We start from the raw sequence: 24,674 nt of genomic DNA, 5'->3' as shown, positions 1-24,674 counted from the left end.
CGTATGTGTTTCAACTTATGATAAAAAATAGGTTAAATTTAGATATTACAGCAGTTTCTTAAGAAATGTGAATAGGAATGAAAAAATCAGGTTTCAATATTAGCCTTCCCACTAATACCCTTGTTTAGTGGATCTCAGTTAAAATAATACTGCCCCATAGAGGATATTTCATAATTTGTGGTGTGCATATTTTTTTTAATGCCACAATCAATGGGAAGCATTACTGGTATTTGGTAGACACGGGCCAGAGATACTAGATATTTTGCAAGTGGCCTGGGCAGTTTACAAGCAATGAAGAATTGTCCTGCTTCTTGTTCAACTTTCCTCCAGATATTTTTGTAGGTGAAAACCTTGTTTATATAACCCGAGCCTAGAACCTCTTTCCTCACATACAAATGCAAAGTATTTTTTGCATGGTGTTGAATTTTCCAGGAATGCAACTACTATGTAAACGGAGGGAGAATTATACATTGTTTTAATTGGAACTATATGAACAAGAGTTTTCCACTATTTTGGGAAAGTTGTGTCACTATTGCGAACAGCTTTCACGGAATTTGAGTTAAAACCAATTGATGCATTGCTCCTGTATTACTAAGCATTTTTAATTGCTGTATTTATGATAATTCTATATATAGACGTAATAATCTATTTCATGTCTTCTAGTGCAGTCAAGCCCAAGCAGTAACTGAAATGTTTTAATATTTATTTTCTTTTATTTATCCTTTATATTACATGTACAGCTTTATATATTTTTCTAAAATATGCATATCACCTATGAATTTATTTCAGGATAGTAAAAGGGGAATTACAAAATGGTTGTTTTTATAAAAGGTGGGGTGTTGAGTGAGACAGGGTGGAGAACCACTGCCCTGGTCTGATTGAAATGTCTCCTCCTTACATTCCCATGGCTCCTTCCACTTACCTGGAGCATAACCCTTACAGAGCCACACACCAGTAATGGATTTCTCTATCCACTTTTCCCACTGGATTGTAAGCACCTTGAGGCAGGGACTATTGATTTAAGTTTGCATCCATTATGCCTAGGATGGGACTTGACATATAGTAAGTGCTCAATAAAGGTTTGTTAAATGAATAAACTAAGGCACTAACATTATAGTCTCCAACAATGAATAAACCAAGATACAGTAATCACATATGGACACTGTAGTGTTTTAAAAAGCACCATCAGAGGTTCCATTGATTTGTTTAATGAAAGAAGTTGCATGTTTTTCGCATAAACATCATGATGGCATGCTTATTTGTCCTCATGGGAAAATCTGAAGACTAGAGATGGAAAAATAAATGAAAGACAAAGCTGGAAGCCATTTCGTGGGGATTACATCACTTTGCAAGTGATTACTTTCATATGTGATTTTCATTAGCTGCTAAACATATGGATTTTTTTTTTTTTTTAAATAACAAACATCTGCCCCAGAAAGAAAATGTGCAGAGCCTAGTTTATTTGGTGACTTTTGTTTTTGTTTTTTCAATGATTTACAAGAGAAGGCATTGCTGGTTCTAGAAGCAAAGGGTTAAACAGACCTTATTATGCTTTCTCACCTCCAGGATCCTTATTCCCCACTTCTCTAACCCAAATCATGTTCACCTGCTTGTAATAAGCAGCGACGTTATGGGATTCTCAAAGCATTAAGTTCAGCTATAGTCAAATATGACTGGTTCTAAGTATGGTATGACTCAAAATGCCTGGTGTAACTATTTATTTTTCGAACTTTTTTTGTGGTTTCGGTGAAAGTTTACAGAGCAAATTAGTTTCCCATTAACAATTTATTCACATTTTGTTTTCTGACATTAGCAGCAATCCTCTCAACGTGACAGCACTTGACTACCTTCCTTTCTGGATTCCCCATTTCCACTCATCCATCTTTTCTGACCCTTTCTGCCTTCTGAACTTTGTTTTTGGGGAAATGCTGCTCTTTTGGTCTTGTGTGGTTGATTGTTCCGAGAAGCACATTTCTCATAGGTGTTATTGTTCACTTCATAGGCCTGTCTGTTGTTTGGCTGAAAGGTGATCTCTGGGAGTGGGTTCTGTTCCAGGTTTGAAGGTTGTCTAGGGGCTATAATCGCCGAGGTTCCACCAGTATCTTTCAGACCAGTAAGTTTGGTCTTCTTTTTATGAATTTTAATTTCTCTCCCACTCTGTCCAGGACTCGATCAGAGCAGTAGGTAGTGGTAGCTGGGCACCATCTAGTTCTTCTGGTCTCAGGCTAGTGGAGGCTGTGGTTCGTGTGGTCCATTTGTCTTTTGGACTAATTGGTTCCTTGAGTCTTTGATTTTCTTCACTCTTCTTTGCTCCGGACAGGAAGAGACCAATAGTTGTATCTTAGGTAGTCGCTCACAAGCTTTTAAGATGTTACTTACCAAAGTAGGATACAGAACATTGTCTTTATGGACTATGTTATACCAAGTGACTTAGATGTCCCCCGAGACTACTGTGTAGCACTTTAAATAGAAACAAAAAGTGCAAAGCCTATTTGATTTTTGCTGAGAAAATTGTAATGCATTTAAAAATTGGTAATTAAGAAAAACAAGGTGGAGAATGAGCTTCTTGGATCAAGTAGAAGCTTGAGACTATGTGGGGGCATCTCCTATCTGGAGGGGAGATGAGAGGGCAGAGGGGGGTTAGAAGCTGGTGGAACGGACACGAAAAGAGGGTGTGGAGGGAAAGAGCGGGCTGTCTCATTAGGGGGAGAGCAATTAGGAGTATATAGCAAGGTGTATATAAATTTTCGTATGACAGACTGACTTGGTTTGTAAACTTTCACTTAAAGCACAATAAAAATTAAAACAAACAACACACACACACACATTAGGCTCCTCATCCAATCTAATTTGCTATCTAAGATTCTTTTTAGTTAGGATACTGAAAATAGCTTAGAAATTTGTCATAGCAGAGCAGGTTTTTTGAGGTGCTTTTTATTAAAAATAATCCATCTTTAGTATTTCCCATGTATGTCTCACTCATTTATCACTTTCTTTTTTGATCTATTTAGTTTTTAAACTTTACTAAGAGTTGGAAGATGCTTTAGAATCTATTTGAGTTCTTTGTCACTGGCTATAAACATGTTTTCTGATGGCCTAAGCTGCAAAAAGAACCAGAGAGCAAAATGGTAGAACAATGGCCCAATTCATTAATAATGTTTAATTTTGCTTTATCAATTCTAATTCTAATTATTAGAAAAAAAACTACAAAGCCCTTATCCCCAGTCAGTGTTGGGAAGTGATGGCATGTATGGGTTCAGGAGGAAGTAGGATTCAGACTTTTTTCTCTTCAAAGGGCTAACCATTATTTATTGCACTGTCTATCGACTAATCCATCATTTTCTAAATTGAATGTGTTGTCTTTATCATACACTAAAATTTTTCTGTTTCTGGGCTTTCCATTCTGTTCCATGATCTGTCTTCTTTACTAGCCGTAGAATACATTTAGGATCTGGTACAGCTAGCCCTTCCTCATCATTCTTCCTTTGTAAAAATTTCCTGGCTATTCAGCAATGATGGGTTTGAAAGTCCTGGGTCCTACACTTCTGGCATGTCTCTGTTTAAATCAATATGAAACTAATAATCTTAGCTCTTCCAGGTAACAAATGGTTCTTCAAAGGAGACCCACAGCTAGCCTTTAAAGAATGGGCTGATTTCCTTTCCTTTTTCTTTAGTTGGTCCTACACAAGAAATATAGCTACAAGGCTTGAAGAAAGTAAATCCTTCACACCCTCATCATACCTCAGGTACTTAGCAGACAATATCCCATTTAAGCATCGTACCTGAGCAATTGTCTCGGGGTCCAATGGCTTGTGGTCATTGAAGCCTGTGTATTGCCCTGACGATGTAGACCTTCTAATAGGAGGGCTGTCAATCTTCTTGAGGGAGTCGTGCCGACTGATATTGGTCAGGCTGCCATGGCCGGGCCGGCGCCTCCTCTCAGGACTGTCATTGTTGAGGCCACGATTCTGCAGCAGGCCCCGCGGGTGACTGCCCAGGCTTGGGGACCCCAGGTCAACTGAGGAGTTGGAAAGAGCATGTGGGGGGTGCAGGGGGCAATGGCCATCACTGGTCCTGCCAGGACGCCTTACCGGAGGGGGTGGCTCTCCTCTTTTTCTTTGTCTAGACCCAGAGAGAGAAAATAAGGGGGGCTTATCACACTGGGTAATACTGTGAGGCTGAGGGTAAAGTGGCTCCTCATAGCCTCTGGAGAACTAGAAGTTGAGGAGCCTGATTACTAGACTCCACTTACCTGGCTAAATAGCCATCAGGATGACGGTCTGTTGGAGAGCTCATGTCCTTGGATGAAGACTTATCTTCAGTGACTGGTCCACTGCTAGCTTCACTGTCTGCTTTTTGGCTCAGAGTGTCTGAAAACGTATCATCCCTAAAACAATAAGAATCAAGAGTTAGGTTTTTTGCTAGGAGAAAAAAAAAAAAAAAAAAATGATGGTAGGTGGTTCAAGTCCATCCAGAGGTACTTTGGAAGAAAGGCCTGGTGATCTACTTCCAAAAAACCAGCCATTGAAAACTCCATGGAATGTAGTTCTACTCTAACACACGTGGATTTGCCACGAGTTAGAGCAGACTTGGTGGTAACTGGTTTTTTGTTTTATTAATGTACATGTCTCTTGTATTAACATAACTGTTTTCTTTTTCATTATGAACACAATACAAATACAGGTAAACTGGAAAATCCAAATATACAAAAAGAATGAAAAACAATTGCCCATAATATGATATCTAGAGATAAATACTATTATCATTTTAGAAAATATCCTTCTAGGCTTTTTTCCATGCCTGGGATACGTATCTATGAGTGTACATAAGGATGTATAGCATTTGTACTACAACTATTTATATGTTTATGTACTTTAGATGTATCTGACTGCATGCCTATATTTATACACACATAATATTTCCTGGATTTTGAAATTAGGCTGTATTATTCCATCCCTGTATAAATTTTATATGATCACATTTCTCTTTTTCTTGAAAAGCTGCTCTTAATTTGATGGTGCGCCATGAAATATTTTATTGGCAAAATTGGGATTATACTGCCCATAATATTTTGTAATTTGTATTTTCACTTAAAATATTATGACTATCTTTCCATGTCTTTAAATATTTTTGGAATTAGGGATATATTTCATCAGCAAAACTAAAAAAAAAAAAAAGGCCTGGATATGATTCTCGTTAGATTTTGGGTCAGTATCCTCCCCTCTTGGGAATCTGGAGTTGGAACAGTAGACAGATACCAAGAGAAAAGAACCATTGTTTTTGGAATTAGCAGTGTCATTTCAGCTCATAAAGCCATTCTCTGCATAAGTTATTTTTCTAAGAACCTGAAAGGTTCAAAAGGTATTTCCCACTAGTCTTTGCTCTAAACCTACTGGCAAGAATTTGGGACATGAAACCTTTCTGGTCCTGAAGCGCTGTTAAGCAAAGACCCACTAGAGTAAGGTGTAGAACTGTGCTCAGCTCAGAAGCTTATCGCTGTAATCCTTTTCTGCACTTTTCTCATAAGATCAAGCTCAGCTTAAGAAGCATGGCTAGAGTTCTCTATTGGAAAGACCCAGGCAACTGAAACCAGGACTACTCACATATCCTGCACCACTATGTACTGGTGAGGCACAAGCCCGTCAATCCCATTGTGTCTGCCTTCCCACCAGTCCTCAGATGCGCGGTGATACAGCAGCAGGGAGGCACCTTTCTTGAAAGACAGTTCTCTGGCTGACCGCCCAACATAGTCAAACTTGGCTATTGCTTCTATTGGCTCACATTCTAGAAAGAACAGACCAGAAAATAGTGAGGGACAGGGTTGATAGGAAGGCATGATATACTACCTGAAACAGCTACATGAGGCTTTAGAAATAAACAAGGCTGTTTTAATATCCAGACTGAAGAGGATAATAAGCAAATCATGACAGCAAGAAAAAATAGAGGTTTTAGAAGAGATAACAGAAAAGCATTCTCTTGCCGTCATCAGTTTCTCAGGCAAAAAAAAAAAAAAAAAAAATGGACATTAGATTTTAATTTCTACGTCTTTCTAGAGATGAAATGACAGTCTAATAAAAAACATTTTAAACTTTGCAATGTGATATATAAAACTTTCTTAGACTGTAATAACCTCCACAATTGCTCCAATGTTATTTTGACATTGATGGAGTTTCCTTGCAATATGTTCATGCCATTTATCACATGGAAAAATCACTATCCCAGGACACATACGAAGTTTATGCTTTATTAGTTTAAGAAAATCCGGGTTAGAAATATCACCATTATTAAAAACTACTCAAATACATTTAATTTCCCCGTGTACCTTTTTGGCACTATCAAATCCTCAAACTATCACCAACAGTAATGACAACTTTGTTTTCTCTAGGATCAAAAATATATTTAAATCTTAACTATGAAAAAGGAGCATATCTTAGACTGCCCTCTACCCAAATTAAAAGAGCAGATTCAAAAATTATATTTTCTAGAGATCACAGGATAGTCAAAGGAATTTTACTGACTAAAAAAATCCAAACTCCAGAAGTTATATACCACATGATTCCATTTATATCACATTCTTAAAATGACATAATTATAGAGATGGAGAACAGATTGGTGGTTGCCAGGGGTTAGGGATGGGTGGGAGTGGGGGAAATGGGGTGGATGTGGCTATGAAAGGGTAGACAAGGTATCCAATGATGAAACTGTTGCATATTTTGATTGTAGTGGTGGTCACGTGATAAAATCCCATAGAACTAAACACGCACACACAAATGAGGGCATGTAAAGCTGGTGAAATCTGAATATATTTGATGGATTGTATCAATGACAATATCTTGGTTGTAATATGGTACTATAGTTATGCTAGATGTTACCATTGAGAAAAGTTGGGTAAAAGGTGTATGGGATCTCTCTCTATTACTTCTTAAAACTGCATGTGAATTTATAATAATCTCAAAATAAAAATTAATAGATACAGAACTCTGGGTCTGAATTAAAAATTTAACTTTTGCTCAATTTTGGCCACAAATACTGAAGGTAAATAAAAGGATGCACTAACTGAAACAATTATGAGATGATTTTTGTGATTCAACTTATTGCCAAATGCCCTTCAGTTTGGGACCATATGTTCTTTCCTTCCCTCGGCCACTGACACCCAACCTCATCTCTGCTATCGCCACTACTTCAACATAATTGAAAAACAAAACAAAACCCATTGTTGTCAAGTCGATTCTGACTCATAGTGGCCCTATAGGACAGAGCAGAATTGCTTCATCAAGTTTCCAAGGAGTGCCTGATGGATTCGAACTGCCAACCCTTTTGGTTAGCAGCCATAGCACTTAACTACTACACCACCAGGGTTTCCACACAGGGGAGTAAATTTCTTATCAATAATGAATAGATCTAAAAAAGGCCAAGACAAGTGGCAAATGCTTACAGAGATATATCTATGCAATGGGCAATACCTCATTTTCTAAAAACTGAGCTTGTATTAGTTTCCAAATATTCTAAAATATGTGCACACATAATAGATTAAAACCTGAATATCTGTCAAATATTTCCTCAGGAAATTGCCTTGTTTTCCTTCGATAACAGATCTTCCCATTTCAAAGATTTTTTTTTGTCTTAAAATAGATTCCAATATCTTCAATATCTGTTGTACTTTTATGGACTGCATGAAAAATTCTTGGATAGGGATCTAAGTTGTTTATTACTTGATATATTCAAACATTCTCTGGACATGTAAGGCAAAAGCATAAAAAAACAAACAAATATATTGAAGAAGCTTGGGTTTTACCTCATCTGAAGAGCCTAGGTGAATTTTAGCTAAATATTTTAAATAAACACGAAGAAAAATGCCTCCCCCCTTCCCTTTTAAGGATTTTCTAGTGAAAATTGTTTGAAGTGAACAGTATTTTAATTGCAGAATCACAACACTATAATCTCCATGTAGTATACTTCTTGGAAAATATACATACATGTATTTTTAAAACAATAGTTTAAGTCCTTTAGAAATTTACTATGATTTTTCAATCATACGTTAACACACTGGCAATTCCCCTCTAAAATGACATTTTCTTTATTAAAACAATATAACAATATAAATAGTAGCTTATTAGATATCTACAAGTCTGTTCCACTGAGCAGTGAATATAACTTTACATTTAAAGGGAATGACTTTATAGTTTTAAACTTGCAGATAAAGAATAAATCCTGGTTGATCTGAGATGACAGATACCAAAATTTATCCACTTCTCCCTACAGGATAGAAATAAACATGCCCATGGAGTAGGGAATGGAAATAAGCATGCCTGTGGAAAAAGGTATACTCATTTCTTTAAAATGAACTCAGTGACACATACACCCAATTATTTTACATTTGGTTTTACTTAAAAAATTTTAGATACCAGCACATGGCATAGTATACAATCTACATATTTGTCAAAAGGAAATAGAGAACCATCAATGCTTTTAATATCATTCAATTATATGCTGTCAATGTTGGCCAAGGGGTATTTACGAGTATTTAACAGATCTATCAATCCAAGAAAAACCAAACCTGTTGCTGTCGATTCTGACTCATAGTAACCCTATAGGACAGAACAGAACTGTCCCAAAGGGTTTCCAAGGAGCACCTGGTGGATTTGAACTGCCAACCTTTTAGTTAGCAGCTAAACTCTTAACCACTACATCACCAGGATTCCCATCTATCAACTAATCTTATTAATAAAATAATAATTTCACGCTCTTGACCTCTATGATGGTCATCTATTTTTTTTTTTGAAACAACTAGCAACAGGAATATCAGACTCAGCTAATTTCATTGAAATGTGGAGAGGTTACGATAGAATGACAAGATGAATCAGAAATACATTTGATTGGTAATCCTAGTACATCAGCTAGTAATTCTCAGCAATTTCATTATTTTGACTCTTTCTACTCCTGTAAGAACCATTTCACAGTCAAGTGTCAATCAATAAGCTATTTACACACATCTTAGTCCAGTCACTGTATTGCAAATCAATCCCAGGGTATGGTCACACATCATACCCCTTTCATATAGACAGCCTCACAGTCCTTTAAGGTCCTGCAGAGACTCTGTAGAATGCTGCTAATGATATCAATAACAATAAGAGCAAGAGTGTAACACAATAACTTCATTTTCCTGTGAGGCTATTATGATTTTGTGCAAAGGGGAAGAAAATTCAGCAGGGCCAACTTCCTGACTGCCTGGTGCTGTCAAGTCTTTTTTTTCTATTCCTTGTAATTTTATACAAAACATTAGCACATCAGCTTTTTCTTTGGGACCTTGCTGTCCCCAACACTTTCCCTTCTATATCTATTACCCACTGCCCTTGCAAATGATGGTTTTGTGCTGTGAGAGCCTGTCTTGGAAACAAAAGCAGATCTCTCTACTGATACCATGACAGAGAAACATAATACCTGGGTGATCAAAGGGATACTCAATCCTCTGGTTAATTTAGTTACAGAACTTTGGAGGATGGCTGTGGGCAAGAAAACCTGTCCTTTGTAAGCAATGCTTTTCTTCCCAGCGAAATCAAATGAATATGATCAAAATGGTATCTAACTCACAGAGCACTAAGCAAAGCTGCTCTCTTCCGGTCAAGAGGTAAGAACAATTGACAGATGGCACAGTGGTGAGATTGATGTTTAGGAAGATAAATGACTGGGCCATTCACCTTGGCTTTTCCTGCCACTAGGGAAAGCAAAGAAACACTTAGAGAAGTCAGCAGCAAAAAAGGAACGAACCATATAGTAGAAGAAACCTAAGACAAAAGAAAGAATGGTGGTAGAGGCAGGGCTCAGAGACTTTGGAAAGTAACATCACAGAAATAAAGTTCTTACTTTAAAGAGTATCTTCTAACTTAATTCAAGTTTGAAAACATCAATTCATCTTACTTTTAAAGGCACAAGGAAAATTTCTTTTTTAAGTGGATAAATGGGGGACACTAGACAATCTTGATTACCTTCCTCCTGAAATCAACAACGATTGCTGAATTAAAAAAAAAAAGTTTGTAATTGCATTAATGAGCTATCACAACAGTAAGGAATACTTAAAGACCAAAAACTCAATGAAAGTAGGAACCGAGAGAGGTAAACAGAATACTAGAACATTTTGCCTTGAGGAAATTTTTCCAACCTGATTAAGCTTCGTTTCTTACAGGAGGTTAAGTCCAGGGGATGCCCAAAAGATCCCCCAAAAGGTCCCACTCTCAGTGTCAGAGTGAACTAGAAAGAAATCTTCTCCGCTCTAGCCCTCCACAGATTGTAAACACGCACATATACACACATCCATCCTGGGGACTTAGGAAATCACCTGTCTCAAACCTGGGAAAAAATGACCTCTGAGAATCCCAATTACATTCCAGTCTTCAGGCAGACTTGTAGTTTAAATTCATACTATCTAGGTGGCCAAGAAAACCTCAAGCTAAACATTTAATGTGGTTCCAGACTGGCTGTACCCCATGCAGAAGTAAATGAAAAACCTCTCTGGAGAAACTAACCTTCAACTAAGTCCTAAAGAAATGCCCACAGACAAAATTCTAAGAAATATATAAAAATTGACAAAACACATTGGAAAATAGGACTCAACGAAAGGGACTCAACCTCTCTGGAGAAACTAACCTTCAACTAAGTCCTAAAGAAATGCCCACAGACAAAATTCTAAGAAATATATAAAAATTGACAAAACACATTGGAAAATAGGACTCAACGAAAGGGACTCAACAGAAACAAATCTGTGAAGACTTCAGATAATTAGAATTATCAGACATATAATTTGACACAATGGAAAGAATTGATATTGTGGATAAAGACCAAGAGACTATTAAAAACATGACCAAGCAATATCCATTTGGAAAAAAATGAAACAGGACCCATACTTCACACCATACACAAAAACTAATTCAAAATGGACTGAAGACCTAAATATAAAACCAAAAACTATAAAGGTCACAGAATAAAAAATAGGATCAATGTTAGAGGCCCTAATAAATGGCATTAATAGGATACAAGCCATAACCAACAACATACAAACTCCAGAAGATAGGCTAGATAACTGGGATCTTCTAAAATTAAACACTTATACTCATCAAAAGACTTCACCAAAAGAGTAAAAAGACAACCTACACGCTGGGAAAAAATTTTTGGCTATGACAAATCTGACAAAGTTCAATTTCTAAAATCTACAGGAAAATCCAATACCTCTACAACAAAAAGACAAATAATCCAATTAAAACATGGACAAAGGAAATGAACAGACACTTCACCAACGAGACATTCAAGCAGTTAACAGAGACATGAGGAAATGCTGGCGATCACTAGCCATTAGAGAAATGTGAATCAAAACAACAGTGAGATACCATCTCACCCCGGCATTATTGGCACACACACACACACAAAAAAAAAAAAAAAACAGAAGCTAACAAATGTTGGAGAAACTGTGGGGAGACTGGAACTCTTATGCATTGCTGGTGGGAATGCAAAATGGTACAACCATTTTGGGAAACAATACAGCACTTCCTTAGAAAGCTAGAAATAGACACACCATATCATCCAGCAATCCCACTCCTAGGAATATATCCTAGAGAAATAAGAGCCCTCACATGAAGAGACATATGCACACCTATGTTCACTGCAGCATTGTTCACAATAGCAAAAAGATGGAACAACCTAGATGCCCATCAATAGATGAATGGATAAACAAACCATGGTACATACACACAATGGAGTACTACACAACGATAAAGAACAATGATGAATCTGAGAAGCATCTCATAACATGGATGAATCTGGAGGGCATTATGCTGAGTGAAATAAGGCAATCACAAAAGGACAAATATTGTATGAGACCACTACTATAAAAACCCATGAAAAAGTTTACACACAAAAAGAAACAGTCTTTGATGGTTACGAGGCAGGGGAGGGGTGGGGAAGGAAAAACACTAAATAGACAATAGACAAGTGGTAGCTTTGGTGAAGGGTAAGACAGTATACAATATTGGGGAAGCCAGCAAAACTTGTACAAAGCAAGGTCACGGAAGCTCCACAGACACATCCAAACTCCCCGGGGGACTGAATTGCTGGGCTGAGGGCTGTGGGGACCATGGTCTCAGGGGACACCTAGTTCAACTGGCTTAACATACCTTACAAAGAAAATCTTCTACAGTCTACTGTGGTGAGTAGCATCTGGGGTCTTAAAAGCTTGTGAGCAGCCATCTAACATATTCTACCGGTCTCACCTCATCAGGAGCAAGGGAGAGTGAAGAAAACTAAAGACATAAGGGAAAGATTAGTCCAAAGGACTAATGGACCACAACTACCACAGCTTCCACCAGACTGAGTCCAGCATAACTAGATGGTGCCAGCTACCACCACCAACTGCTCTGACAGGGATAACAGTAGAGGGTCCCGGACAGAGCTGGAGAAAAATGAAGAACAAAATTCTAACTCACAAAAAAAGACCAGACTTACTGGCCTGACAGAGACTGGAGAAACCCTGAGAGTAAGGTCCCTGCATACCCTTTTAGCTCAGTAATGAAGTCACTCCTGAGGTTCATGTTTCAGCCAAAGATCAGACAGGCCCATAAAACAAAATGAGACTAAAGGGGCACACAAGCCCAGGGGCAAGGACTGCAAGGTTGGAGGGAACAGGAAAGCTGGTAATAGGGAACCCAAGGTAGAGAAGGGAGAGTGTTGACATGTCGTGGGGTTGGTAACCAATGTCATGAAACAATATGTGCGCTAAATGTTTAATGAGAAGCTAGTTTTCTGTAGACCTTCATCTAAAGTACAATAATAAAAAAAGAAAAATTCACATGAATAAGACTAACCAAAGCCAACATGTACACTGAGGAATGCTAGTTATTTACTTCCATGACTAAGCTAAGAATGATTTCGTGTTCTCCAGTTGGACATTTTAGGGGCTGGGAGATATACTTTGGCTTCTGCACAAATGGCTATATTTCTAGACACATCACATCATCAGGAGATTTCTATCCCGACAACAGATTACTGTAATGTATTTGGCTATTAGAGCCTTTACTGCTATAATAAATAAGACATGATTAATCTGAGCTGTAAAAGAAATGATAATAAAAACCATAATCTCTTTAAAATAAAAGAACAAGCATCGGGTACGAAAGTGAACCAAACAGAACCTCTAGAAATAAAATAATAATAAAAACAACAATTCAATGGGTAGGTTTCAAGCAGATTAGTCAGTGTTAAAGAGATAATAAAAGAACTTGAGGATATGGCTAAAAAGTTGCTAAAGAAAGCTGACAGCTTATAAAAAGCACTGAAAAGTAATGTTAAGAGTTAAGCTTAATAAGTTAGAAAACAAAAATCTTTCCAGATAAAAGCATACAAGTTTATTAGGAAACATGTGAACAGAAAAATGGAAATACAATATGTCCATGGATTGGAAGAATCAATGTTGTACTATCAATTCTCTCCACATTAATATGCATAGAATCAGTGCAACTGTAATAAAAACCCAAACAGGTTTTTATAATTTTTGTTTTTAGAACTTGAAAAGCTGAGTCTAAAATTTAAGTGGAATTGCAAAGGGCCAAGAATTGTCAAGAAGGACAAAATGGGAGGTTTTCCTTTGTCAAATATCAAGATTTATTAAAAGGTATTGAAATTAAGACAGTGGGGTAGGGATAGATATGTAGATCAGTGGAACAGAATGGAGAGTCCAGGGAGAGACTCACACATAGATGGTACCTGATTTATGACAGAGGTCTGGAGCAGTGGGGAGGACGACTGGTGCTGGGATAATTGGGACAATTGTGTATCCATATTAAAAAAAAAAGGGGGGGTGGAACTGACCCCTACCTCACACCATACCCCAAAGTAAATTCCTTGTGGAAAAAAGCCCTACGTGAGAAAAGCAAAACTTTAAAGAGTTTTAAAAGAAAATGCAGGAGAACTATCTTCATTACATCAACGCACAGAAGGATTTTTAAAAGACACAAAATGAAATAACTGCAAGGAAAGACCAATAAATTCAACAACTTTAAAATTTGATAGTATGTTTAGCAAAAACACGTAACAAACAGAATGAAAAGACAATCTATAGGATGGGAGATGATATTTGCAAAGCACATACCCAACCCTTCAAAGAACCTGACCCAGAATCCACAAAGAACTCTTATAAATCAAATAAACAAAACCAAAGAGCCCAGAGAACCCAATGGTAAAATGAGCAAAAGACTTGGTAGGAATTTTACAAAAGAATAAATCTAAATATATGCAAATGTGTACAACCTCATCAGTAATCACAGAAATGTAAATTAATATCAGAAATAAATATAACACAATGACAATATTGGCAAAGATTAAAATATTTGATAAAATCAAATATTGATGAATATACACAACTGGAAGGCTGATATACTGCTGGTTGGAGTGTATATTCTTACAACCATTTTGAAAAATAGTTTTGCAGTATCTAGTAAAGGTGAAGATTTGATTACTCCTAGGTGTATACTCTAGAGAAACTCTTGCACAGTTGCAGATATACGTTCCAAAACTATTCATGGCAACACTGTTCTTAACAGCAAAAAAACCCCAGAAAACACCTCACATATTCATCAACAATGGAATAGATAAATACAATAGAATATTATATACAGTGGCAAAATAAATGATTTTATGTGCACGCAACAGATACAATGAATTTTTTTTTAATACTCAGTAGAAAAAAATCACGAAAACTACAGCAGTCTCCCCTTATCCGCAGGAATGCCTGACACCACGGATAGTATTGAACCCTGTATATACTATGTTTTGTCCTATACATACATACCTATGATAAAGTTTAATTTATAAATTAGGCATAGTATGAATAAGGACAACAATAATAAAACAATTATGACAATACACAGTAATAAAAGTTATGTGGATGATGAAGCTGGACGGTATGAGATTTCATCATGCTATGCACTCATGTAACATTTTTGGACCGTGGTTGAACTGAAACAGAGGAAAGTGAAACCATGGATAAGGGGGGACTACTGTATATGGCTCCATTTATAGAAAGTTCAAGAAAATGGAAAATGAAATAATAAATTGTGTACAGATACATATAGTGGTTACTACAGAAGAGTAAGGAAGGTGAAGGGATCAGGGAAGTGCAAAGACAACATCTTTTTTCTTAAACTTAGCAGCGTCAGTGGTCAACAGCTTGGCTGCTAACCAAAACGTCGGCAGTTCGAATCTACCAGCTGCTCTTTGGAAACCTTATGGGGCAGTTCTACTTTGTCCTATAGGGTCACTATGAGTTGCAACCAACTCAAAGGCAATGGGTATTATTTTTTTTTGTTTCTGTGGGTGTTCCTTGTAACATTGTTTTACATACATTTCACATAACTTTTAAATATTCTTTTGTATCTACTGAATTTTTAACACAAGCAATTTAAAAAAAGGATCGAGAGAATGAGCACAATGGCATACCGTCTTCACTGGTGTGGGGCTCTGTACCAGCATCCTGATCCACTTCCTCCAATGTGCCGTGCTCACTGTATGGGCTGTCACTGTGGAGCAGAAATGGAAACTTATATGAAGCCAAAGTGGGTGGAATTTTAAAAAATGAAAAATTACTTCTGTAAAGGAAAATTTAAGACTTTGGAATGAGCACAGTTACTGGATATCCTTTTAATGGAATGGAATGCTGGAGACTCCAGGGATTATCTGGTCCTCTAGAAGCGTATATAACTTCATTTTTGACTAGGTTATTTTACAACTCTGTAAAGACGGACCTTAACGCATAGAAAACTGATAGCAATACAAATAATTCTTATCTATAATGCAAATTAGTTAGATCCTGGTGGAATATGATTGATTATATGTCCTAGGCTAGTTTTTGCAAATTCATCTCCACATTCTTTTACTGCATATAAATTGATGGCTCTTTGACTTCTCCTTTGAATTGGTCATACCATTTTCTCCAGTTCCTTCATTAATAATGAATTATATAAAATCTAATTCATGTTCATTTTATACCTTTATGAAAGGCATGATTTTATCTTCTTTTAAAATTTATCCTTTAACACTAACATCACCTCTCCTCAAATGTATACTGATAAATGGGTCACAAATACAAATGGGTCACAAATACAAATCTGACATTACCATAAAAGCCCATTTATATTGCTGTTGCTGGGGGACAAGGGTAACTACTGTATTATTGACTTTCTATATAAAATGAACAATACTCATAGAGAGCATTATGTAGAGGAAGAAGGACCTAATCAAGGACCTATTATTGGCTACAACACTGTTATTGGGTTTTCACCCTGTTTGTAAAAAGCAGAAGCCACAAAAGGTCCTGGAGTATAACGCATCAAGTAATACTGATCAGACATCTACACAGTTGCTCTCTGACAAAATGAACAAGACAGTAGAGCTTGCTGATTTAGCCTGGATACTTAGAAATACTAAATACGCCTTAGGAGTCCCTGAGTGCTGTAAACGGTTAATGTGCTTAACTGCTAACTGAAAGGCTAAAAGTTTGAATCCACCCAGAAACACCCCAGAAGAAAGGCCCAGTGATCTACTTCGGAAAATATCAGCCATTGAAAACCCTGTAAAGCAAGGTTCTATTCTGACACACGCGGCGGTCCTCATGAGTAGGCATCAGTTTGATGGCAACTGAGCCTTTGACACTGGCCTTGGAGCAAATGCAACTATGAAAATAAAATTACGTATCACAGCACGGCGGCTACCCAAGTAATTGGAGGTTTGAGTCTACCCAGAGGCACTTTGGAAGAAAGGGCTGGTGATCTACTTCTGAAAAATCAGCCACTGAAAACCCTATGGAGCACAGTTACGGAGCACACACACTAACTGTTTGCACCATCTAGGGACCATGATGGAATAGAAGGGGTAGGGTTGATTATGAGTTTCCATAATAAGAATCCAGTCTTGTCATGGGTCTTGGTATTCATATCTCAAGGGTTATTACTTCTTCCTTTTTTAAATTGGAAGCATTTGGTGGCTTACAGTCAATTCTTTTTTCTAATTAAGTTGATGTCTGTACTTCCATAATTTTTTCAGGAAAAGGATTAAAATTGTTGGACTTACCAGTAGTCGTCTCCAGCCATGCATTTTTCATAAATAGGGCCATCTAGCTCTTTAGCATCTGGGAAAATAGTCTCATGGTGGATGATGATGGTTTTGACAATTTCATTCACGTGAGCTTGGCAAGACACCTGATCTTGTATTTCCGGGACGGGCATCAACGTTGGGCCAAAACAGATGGCCAGATTATAAGGGTCCATCATGTTCTCATCACTGTACTGTGAAAGACTATGAAAGGGAGCAAGAAAGGAGTTATGAAAGAACAAGGGGCAGAAAAGATAACAGATGTCTAGTAAGATATTTTATATTCAGAAAATAGTGATCAAAAATGTTTTGATTTTTATTATCAGAACAAAATAATATTCCATGTTACTTTAAATTTTCTTAGTGAAGTCCAAAGAAAGTAAAGCAACTTATGGTCTTCCAACTAGATAGAAACTGAAAGTAGAATATAAGTCCTATTTGCTTAAAATTAAGTGGCATTTTTCAAAGCCACAGGGGAGTTTAATATCCACTACAATGGGGGCCAAGACCGAGTAAATGAGTTTCATCCGTAAACACTACGGTAGGCTGTAAATGATGCTCAAGTATATCGGGAAGGGACAGTCACGACCTCCATAAAGCTTTATGGCTATCTTTAAAGTTGTTTTCCTAGTACTCAAAAGTACTTCAGACTTAAGTTTTCCCCTATAAATTTTAAAGAATGCCTACAAGAAAACAAAGCACCTTTTCTCTGTAAACACTAAAGGAAAGCATATAATAACTCCAGGCTTTATAACCTGCTTTTGGATAAGACTACCAAAACTAGACAACAGTCAAAGTGTCACAAAAGACATAAATGCAAGACAAGGAAAAAGACTCCTGAAGTCTCTCATTCCATTTAAAGGCTGGCAAAGCGCAAACTTTGGGGAGGTTTCCAGTTGTCTAGTACTAATTTCTAAAGTGAATCCAATGGATATTTGTAAGATATTTTTCACAAGTGACTCAAACTAAGCCTGTTCTTTATTGCTATGCCTCTAACACACAGGTAAAGGGCTGTTCTAGGGAGACTTTAGAGATGTTATCCTTCAGTGTATAGAATGTCAGTCTTGAAAGGAAATGTAAAATCCAGGTGAACAGGTGACAAATGGAAGGAGAAAAAAGAGAGACTCAACTACTTTGTCAGATGGTGACAGAGACAAAGAAATTGAGAGATCGTGTGGCATGATACTTGACCCTTTTTTGGAAATAAGATAGTCTGCAAAGCAGGAAATACAAAAGCATAATTTCCACAGCTAACGTATGCCTTCCTTGAGCATGTGCCATTTCTCAAACATACCATCTTAGAAAAAGTTCACAATAACAGCAAATGGCCACGCTACAGATCATCTTGAAAATGGGTGCAGGAAGGAGAAGTGAGTTTCAGAGTAAGCGTGGTCTAACTTTCAAAAGACACACTTAAGTTCAGGGGAAGAATCTCAGTTAACTTTTCTTGCTCTTTAATTTAGTGCGGGCCTCAAAAGCACAAACTTGATATAAAAATGTTATTTCTAAGTTTCAGTTCTACAATTTAAAAAGAATACCAAAAAAACCCAGTGCCGTCGAGTTGATTCTGACTCAAAAAAAAGAATAGCCCCCTCTTTTCAAAATTCCTGTCCCAAGCATCCCACCCTTGAGGCTGGGTCCTTGTCTCTCTGGATGAAGGCAGGCATGGGGTGCCAGGGGCATCTTATGGCAGAACCATTAGAAATAATGCGAGCCCTGTGATTCATTGCATCTTTACCATTTTGTTGAGATCCACGGTGATTTAGATTCAGGTTTGCAAAGTTTCTTGTTTAGCAGTCTGCTTTCCTAATCCACTGTGGTTTACTGGTTCACTGGGAAGGCTTTACCAGTGCTCAGGCATGTCAGTAAAATTTGGTAGGGGAAGCAGGGAAAAGGCCAGGAAGAATGCAAGGTACTCACTATGGTGTGTGTGTGTGTGTGGTGGTGGGGGGGATGGGGGGGACGGGTGGGTGGGAACAAGGCAGGTAATTAAAGGTGAAGACAGTGAGCCTCCAGATTTTTACAACTGCCTGAGTGACTAGTCCTTTGCTCATTTAAAGGTAAACATTTACAGCATCCATTTAACCTAAACATAATAAAAAAAAAAAAAATTTTTTTTTTTTTTTTATCCCTGTAGATACTGGAGCCCTGATGGAGCAGTGGCTAGGAGCTTGGCTACTAACCAAAAGGTTGGCAATTCGAATCCACCAGCTGCTCCTTGGAAACTCTACGGGGCAGTTTTACTCCGTCCTACAGGGTTGCTGTAAGTTGGAATCGACTCGATAGCAATGGGTTTGATTTGGTTTTGGCCTCTAGATGCTATTTATTTTTCAGTGGTGACTTCTGTACAAATGGGTTCCTACTGTCATTTGTGAATATTTTAATCAGCAGGAGAGTCTCATTTTGTATGGATCTCTGCCAGCATTCCCCAACAGTATGACACTTGGCTCTTGGGGTCAAATTGGGTGAACATGATATCAGGAATAGTCAGCAGGGTTGTAATAAATCCCCAGGGCTTCTGAGAACTTAAAGCCTCTAGTGAAACAGATATAGATAGATAGCTGCTGTTGAGTTGACTCTGACTCATGGCAACCTTATGTATGACAGAACAAAGTGTTGCCTGGTCCTGCGTAATCCTCATGACTACCAGCATGTTCAAGTCCATTATTGTCACTATTGTGCCAAGGGTCTCCCATACCTTCTCTGGCTCTCTACTTGATGTTCTCTTTCAATGTCTGATCCCTCCTGATGACACTCCCAAGGCAAGTGAGTTGAATAACGTTCTGTTGTGGTCCATAAGGTTTTTGTTGCCTAATTTTTGTAAGTAGATCCCCAGGCCTTTCTTCTTAGTCTGCCTTAGAACTATGCTAAAACCTGTCTACCACGGGTGATCCTGCTGGTATTTGAAATACTGGTGGCACAGCTTTCAGCATCACAGCAACACAGAAGCCACCACAGTATGACAAGGTGACAGATGAATGGTGGTCCAGTGAACTACAGAGGAGAAAATACCCTAATTTTGCCAGGACAAGACTTTCCCCCAAACTTACTCAATAAATTGACTGCCCCTGGACTTCTTCCAACTGCTTGACTGAAATGTTGGATGGCAAGGGGACTCATAGATAGGACTTGGGGAAGATGTTCTTGTAATGGAGCCTATGTTTCAGAAGTAACATAACTAAAAATCAGGTTGCCTAATTAAGAGCAGTTTCTTTGAAAATCAGTATAGTGCTATTAAGATTTCCGTTTCACTGTTTTCGAGAATGTTTAAGAAATACTTTCTTCTTGACAAGGTCTTATTATGTCAAATTTATAGGAATTCTTTTTTGGATCTATGATGAATCTCATTATGATCCCACCCCCCGCTAACCCCCAAGTTCAACATTGAAAATCAGAAATTTTCCACAACGAGCAGGTGGTTTACATCATTTTCACAAAAACATCCATGACATTAGCTTGGGATGAAAGTAGGAAAACACATATTTCACTAAAAGGTACTCTTTTGAGTAAGATTTAGGTATTTTTGCATTTATGGCCACAGTTTCTGGGGTAGAGCTTTCATCTTTCATACAATGACCTTGAGCTGCTGAGGAAAAATGTACCTTCAGTCCAGATTCAATCATTTTCTTCCCAACACTGATAAATGGAACTCAAACGTACATTTCACAGGATCCAAGAACAAAGACAGAATTCAGAAGCAGAGCAAATGGAATTAAGATGGGGATTTTGGGAGAGCATTAGAGTACTTACTGATTGAGGAAGGCAAAGAGGTACCTCGTCACTATAAGGACCGACCTGGGCAGGGTCAGCAGGAGTTTGCGGATGTGAAGCGCCCTCTCATAGAGATTATCTATTCCTACAGAAAGAAAGTGACACGGTCAGGATCCTTTCACTTGCCACATTTGAAGAAAAACATTGTAGTAAACATATTACAGGTATACACCTGAACATGAGCAATGCGACTGTAACCAATACAGTAAGTGATTAGCTGGTGTGTACCACTATTTCTGAGGGTCTCCTCTGACCCACTACTGTTTCCTTTGATTTCCACGGTCTTGGCCTTGAGTAATTTAGAATTTTCCATATTTTAAAAATCATTTTGTACTTGCTATTTCTAAATTTGACATCTGATACGGCTTCGGCGCCTTTTGGTTGTATGTTAATTAAGGTAGCTTCGGGGCATGACAACCCCCACCATATCTATTAATCCATTATATACTTATTTAGTTATTGCTATGATCCAGGCACTGTATTAAATTTGGAATCTTTCCTCCCTCTGAATTACCATAGCATTTTATTTATATGATTTTTTACTTTGTATTATTTCATTAATTCTTTAAAAATATTTAGGAGAGCCTTACTAGGTTTTAAGCGCAGGGTTAGACATACGGGATACATTAGTACAACCCTGCTCTCATAGAGCTTATGCCCTGGTGATTACAGTTATTTATTTCCATATTCTGTCTTCCTTGTTGGATGGCAAACTCCCTGAAGAAAAGGGTGCCTGGAATTTCCAAGTATTATTTTACCTCTTTATTAGGAATACAAATTGTCCAGAGTTTAATACTAAAGTGAACAGTAGCAAAAATATTAGGTTACTAATAATAATCCCTTATTTGTACAATGTTAAGTATTTTACAATACATTTTCACATTTGTTATCCAATTTAATGTGAATAAAAACATTGTTGAGTAGGCAGGGCACATACTTGTCACCCTCATTTACAGGATTAGGAAAATCTCCATCTAACAGATTAGAACTAGAGAGGTGAAGTGGTTCACCCAAGGTTGGCTGGCTAGATAGAAGTGGAGCTGGGACAAGAACCTATGTTTTCTGTTTCACAAGTCTGGTTGTCTTTCTTGGATTTCAAAGTACCTTTATAAAGTACAAGTTTGAAGATACCCAGTAAGTACACATTTGAGAAAATATTTCAGAGAAAAATAATATATGGTATTTGAAAATATTTTGAGGCTTCCTGTAATTTCTTATCACTATATTTGGTCTTAATTGCTCTTAAGATGTTCATGCATCCTACTTGAAAATGTCAGTCCTTAGCTCCTGACGTCATAGTCATTTGATTCTCCTTCCAGTTCTCAGGATTTTTTTTATCTTCTCCCACCCATAAATGTAGTTATCCCTCAAAGATCTCTACCTGGTTCTCTTCAATGGCACCCTTTATCCATTCGGAAAGTTATGACCATCACTTCTATGAAGATGGTATCTTTGCTTAACTTTTCTCCCTCGTGTGAGAGCTTAAGTCCTATTGCCTATTCTTCTGAGTATCTCACCACTAATTTCCTGGCAGAAGCCTTTATTCTAACCTGGGCCATCATTAATACTCTCCTAACTCAGTTTCCCTTTCTCCAATTCTTCTTAAACAAACGGCTTTCCATCCTGGCTTGGAGACATTTGGGGGAGATTTTTTAAAATGCTGATGGCCAAGATTTTTTCATACGGCCAAGGCTGCGCTTTAAATACTCATGCCAAGCTCATTTGTCTGGAATCTAGTGTGCTGACCTAAGTTACTTTCTACTTACTATTGTATTTTTCCCTCTGTACAGCTGAAAACATGGGAAAAATACATTAGGACTATTCTCACTTAACCCCTGATGGATGGCAAAACAAATAACTTAGCAGCAGTATCATCAGGATTCCTAGGGAAAACCATGGCCATTCCTATCTTTGAGTATGCCATAGCTTGAGTTGTATCTCTGTCATCTTTTAGAAAATGGGACTTCAGAAACTCTCTAACCAGAATGTAAATAAAACGATATCATGCAATTAATAGTCCTGCAACATTTTAACTCTTTCAATATAAACTTATAACTAATAACAGTGATTTCAGTGATATTGAAATGGATATGTTTATATTCTGCCTTTCTGTTTGGAGAGTATTTCAAAATGGAAAAAAAAAAAGTAACTATGAACACAGGTTAGTCACATCTATTGAGTTTAAGCACCTCATTTAATAACTTTTCCATCCAATGATCCTGATTTTTTTTCCCTGCGAAGAGGCTGTAAAGGGTTTAAATGCGTGTGCGTGCACGTGCGCACGCACGCACACACACGTGCATAAATTCACTCAGGCCACCAGAAGTCAATAACTAAGTTATCAGCATTTCCACCCAATTCAGTCCCAGCATCTCAGCAGGATCAAAACATGTCACAGAGTAAGCTGTTTATTTTCCATGACGACTTCATGTGATCCTTGGGGAACCCACACTGTATAGAGAAGAAAAATGAAATACCTACAGAGGAGGTAATCTGCAAGTCATTGAGAATTTAATGGGGCAAATTTAAATTCAATAAATACTGTATATTTAGGCATAGGTGGATTATTTCATCTCAGAAATTAATTAAAAGTTCATTACCTGAAATAACAAAATTAAAAAAAAAGTATAATTATTGTTTGTTTTAAAGAGTAAAAAGATGATTTAGCGCACCCATATCTAGAAAGCCTTTCTCAAAAAATGCTTAAAAAACCTTCCAAGATGAAATTCTAAAAAACACTAAGATTCAGTAGCAATTATTCCCTTGTCCATTAAAAAATTACATTTATATAAATGATTTTATGTTCATGCCTCAAGCCAAACAATTCCAAAGTTTAGTACCTTTATGTAAACGCTAAATTATAAATTGTCCCTTTAAAGGATTCCTGGTTGGCTATACCCTCTAGTCTTTTCCAACCACATATAAAGCCATAAGGGTTATAATTAAAAACAACTTCTGCCATTGAGATTGAGAATCTAGAGTGCATTAAGAGTTAAGTTTATTGGTTCTCCAAGCTAATCCTCACTTTAAGGTTGAGGTCCGCTGCTAGGGAGAGGGTGTTAGCAATCTTAAAGCTACTTTGGGAAGAGTCCCTAGAGTTTAAAAAAATAATAAAATAAAAAAGAAAGTAAAAAGAACCTTTCTTACTGCATTATTGACCTTCAATATTTGTCAGATCCCATGTGGTCTAGTCATGCAGTAGGCTAGAAGAGAACACAGGCCGGGCTTCCAGGAAGCTTAACCTTAATTCAAGATTCCCTTGTTTCTCTCCAGTTTTACACTCAGTCCTGCAATCTCTTCAAAGGCAGTTTCAAAATTTTATCTAAAAAGTATTGGAGGAACTCAGCCATAAAGAGAAACGAAGTTCTGATACATACCATAATACAAATGAAGTTTGAAATCATTATGTTGAGTGAAATAAGTCAGTCACAAAAGGATAAATACTGTCTGATCTCGCTTATATAAAATAGGCAATTGTATAGATACCAAAGCTTATTAGTGGTTACCAGGGGTGGGAAGGAAGCAGAAAGGAGGAGTCATTGCTTAGGGGGCACTGAGTCTCTGCCAATGGTGCTGGAATAATTTGGAATAGGATAGTGGTAATGGTTGCACAACATGCTGAATGTAATCAATGTCACTAAATTATACATGGAAAAGCTGTTGAACTGGCGAAATGTTACATATCTGCATCATGATAAAAAAAATGGATTAGAGGACCTGTGAGATGCAACTAAAAAAATTCAGGAGAGACAAGCAAAAGGAATGTAAGATAC

General features: G+C 37.4%; 1 protein-coding gene across 2 annotated transcripts in view; it reads right to left on the bottom strand.

The window, feature by feature from the left end:
• SRGAP1 (SLIT-ROBO Rho GTPase activating protein 1) overlaps positions 1 to 24,674 on the bottom strand; it is a 336,426-nt gene that overhangs the window by 2,483 nt on the left and 309,269 nt on the right. For both annotated transcript variants that reach the window (XM_049883765.1, XM_049883766.1), the window contains exons 16-21: positions 20,881 to 20,986; positions 17,110 to 17,334; positions 15,481 to 15,560; positions 5,604 to 5,784; positions 4,253 to 4,387; positions 3,783 to 4,122 (exon numbers count right to left, since the gene is read on the bottom strand). In XM_049883765.1, coding sequence (XP_049739722.1) covers positions 3,783 to 4,122; positions 4,253 to 4,387; positions 5,604 to 5,784; positions 15,481 to 15,560; positions 17,110 to 17,334; positions 20,881 to 20,986 — 1,067 coding nt within the window. The remainder of the gene's footprint in view (positions 1 to 3,782; positions 4,123 to 4,252; positions 4,388 to 5,603; positions 5,785 to 15,480; positions 15,561 to 17,109; positions 17,335 to 20,880; positions 20,987 to 24,674) is intronic.

This window comes from Elephas maximus, chromosome 4 (assembly GCF_024166365.1).
Source record: "Elephas maximus indicus isolate mEleMax1 chromosome 4, mEleMax1 primary haplotype, whole genome shotgun sequence".
NCBI classification, from domain to species: domain Eukaryota; kingdom Metazoa; phylum Chordata; class Mammalia; order Proboscidea; family Elephantidae; genus Elephas; species Elephas maximus.
The sequence above is the reverse complement of the archived record's forward strand: the minus strand, read 5'-3'. Positions and strand labels throughout refer to the sequence as shown.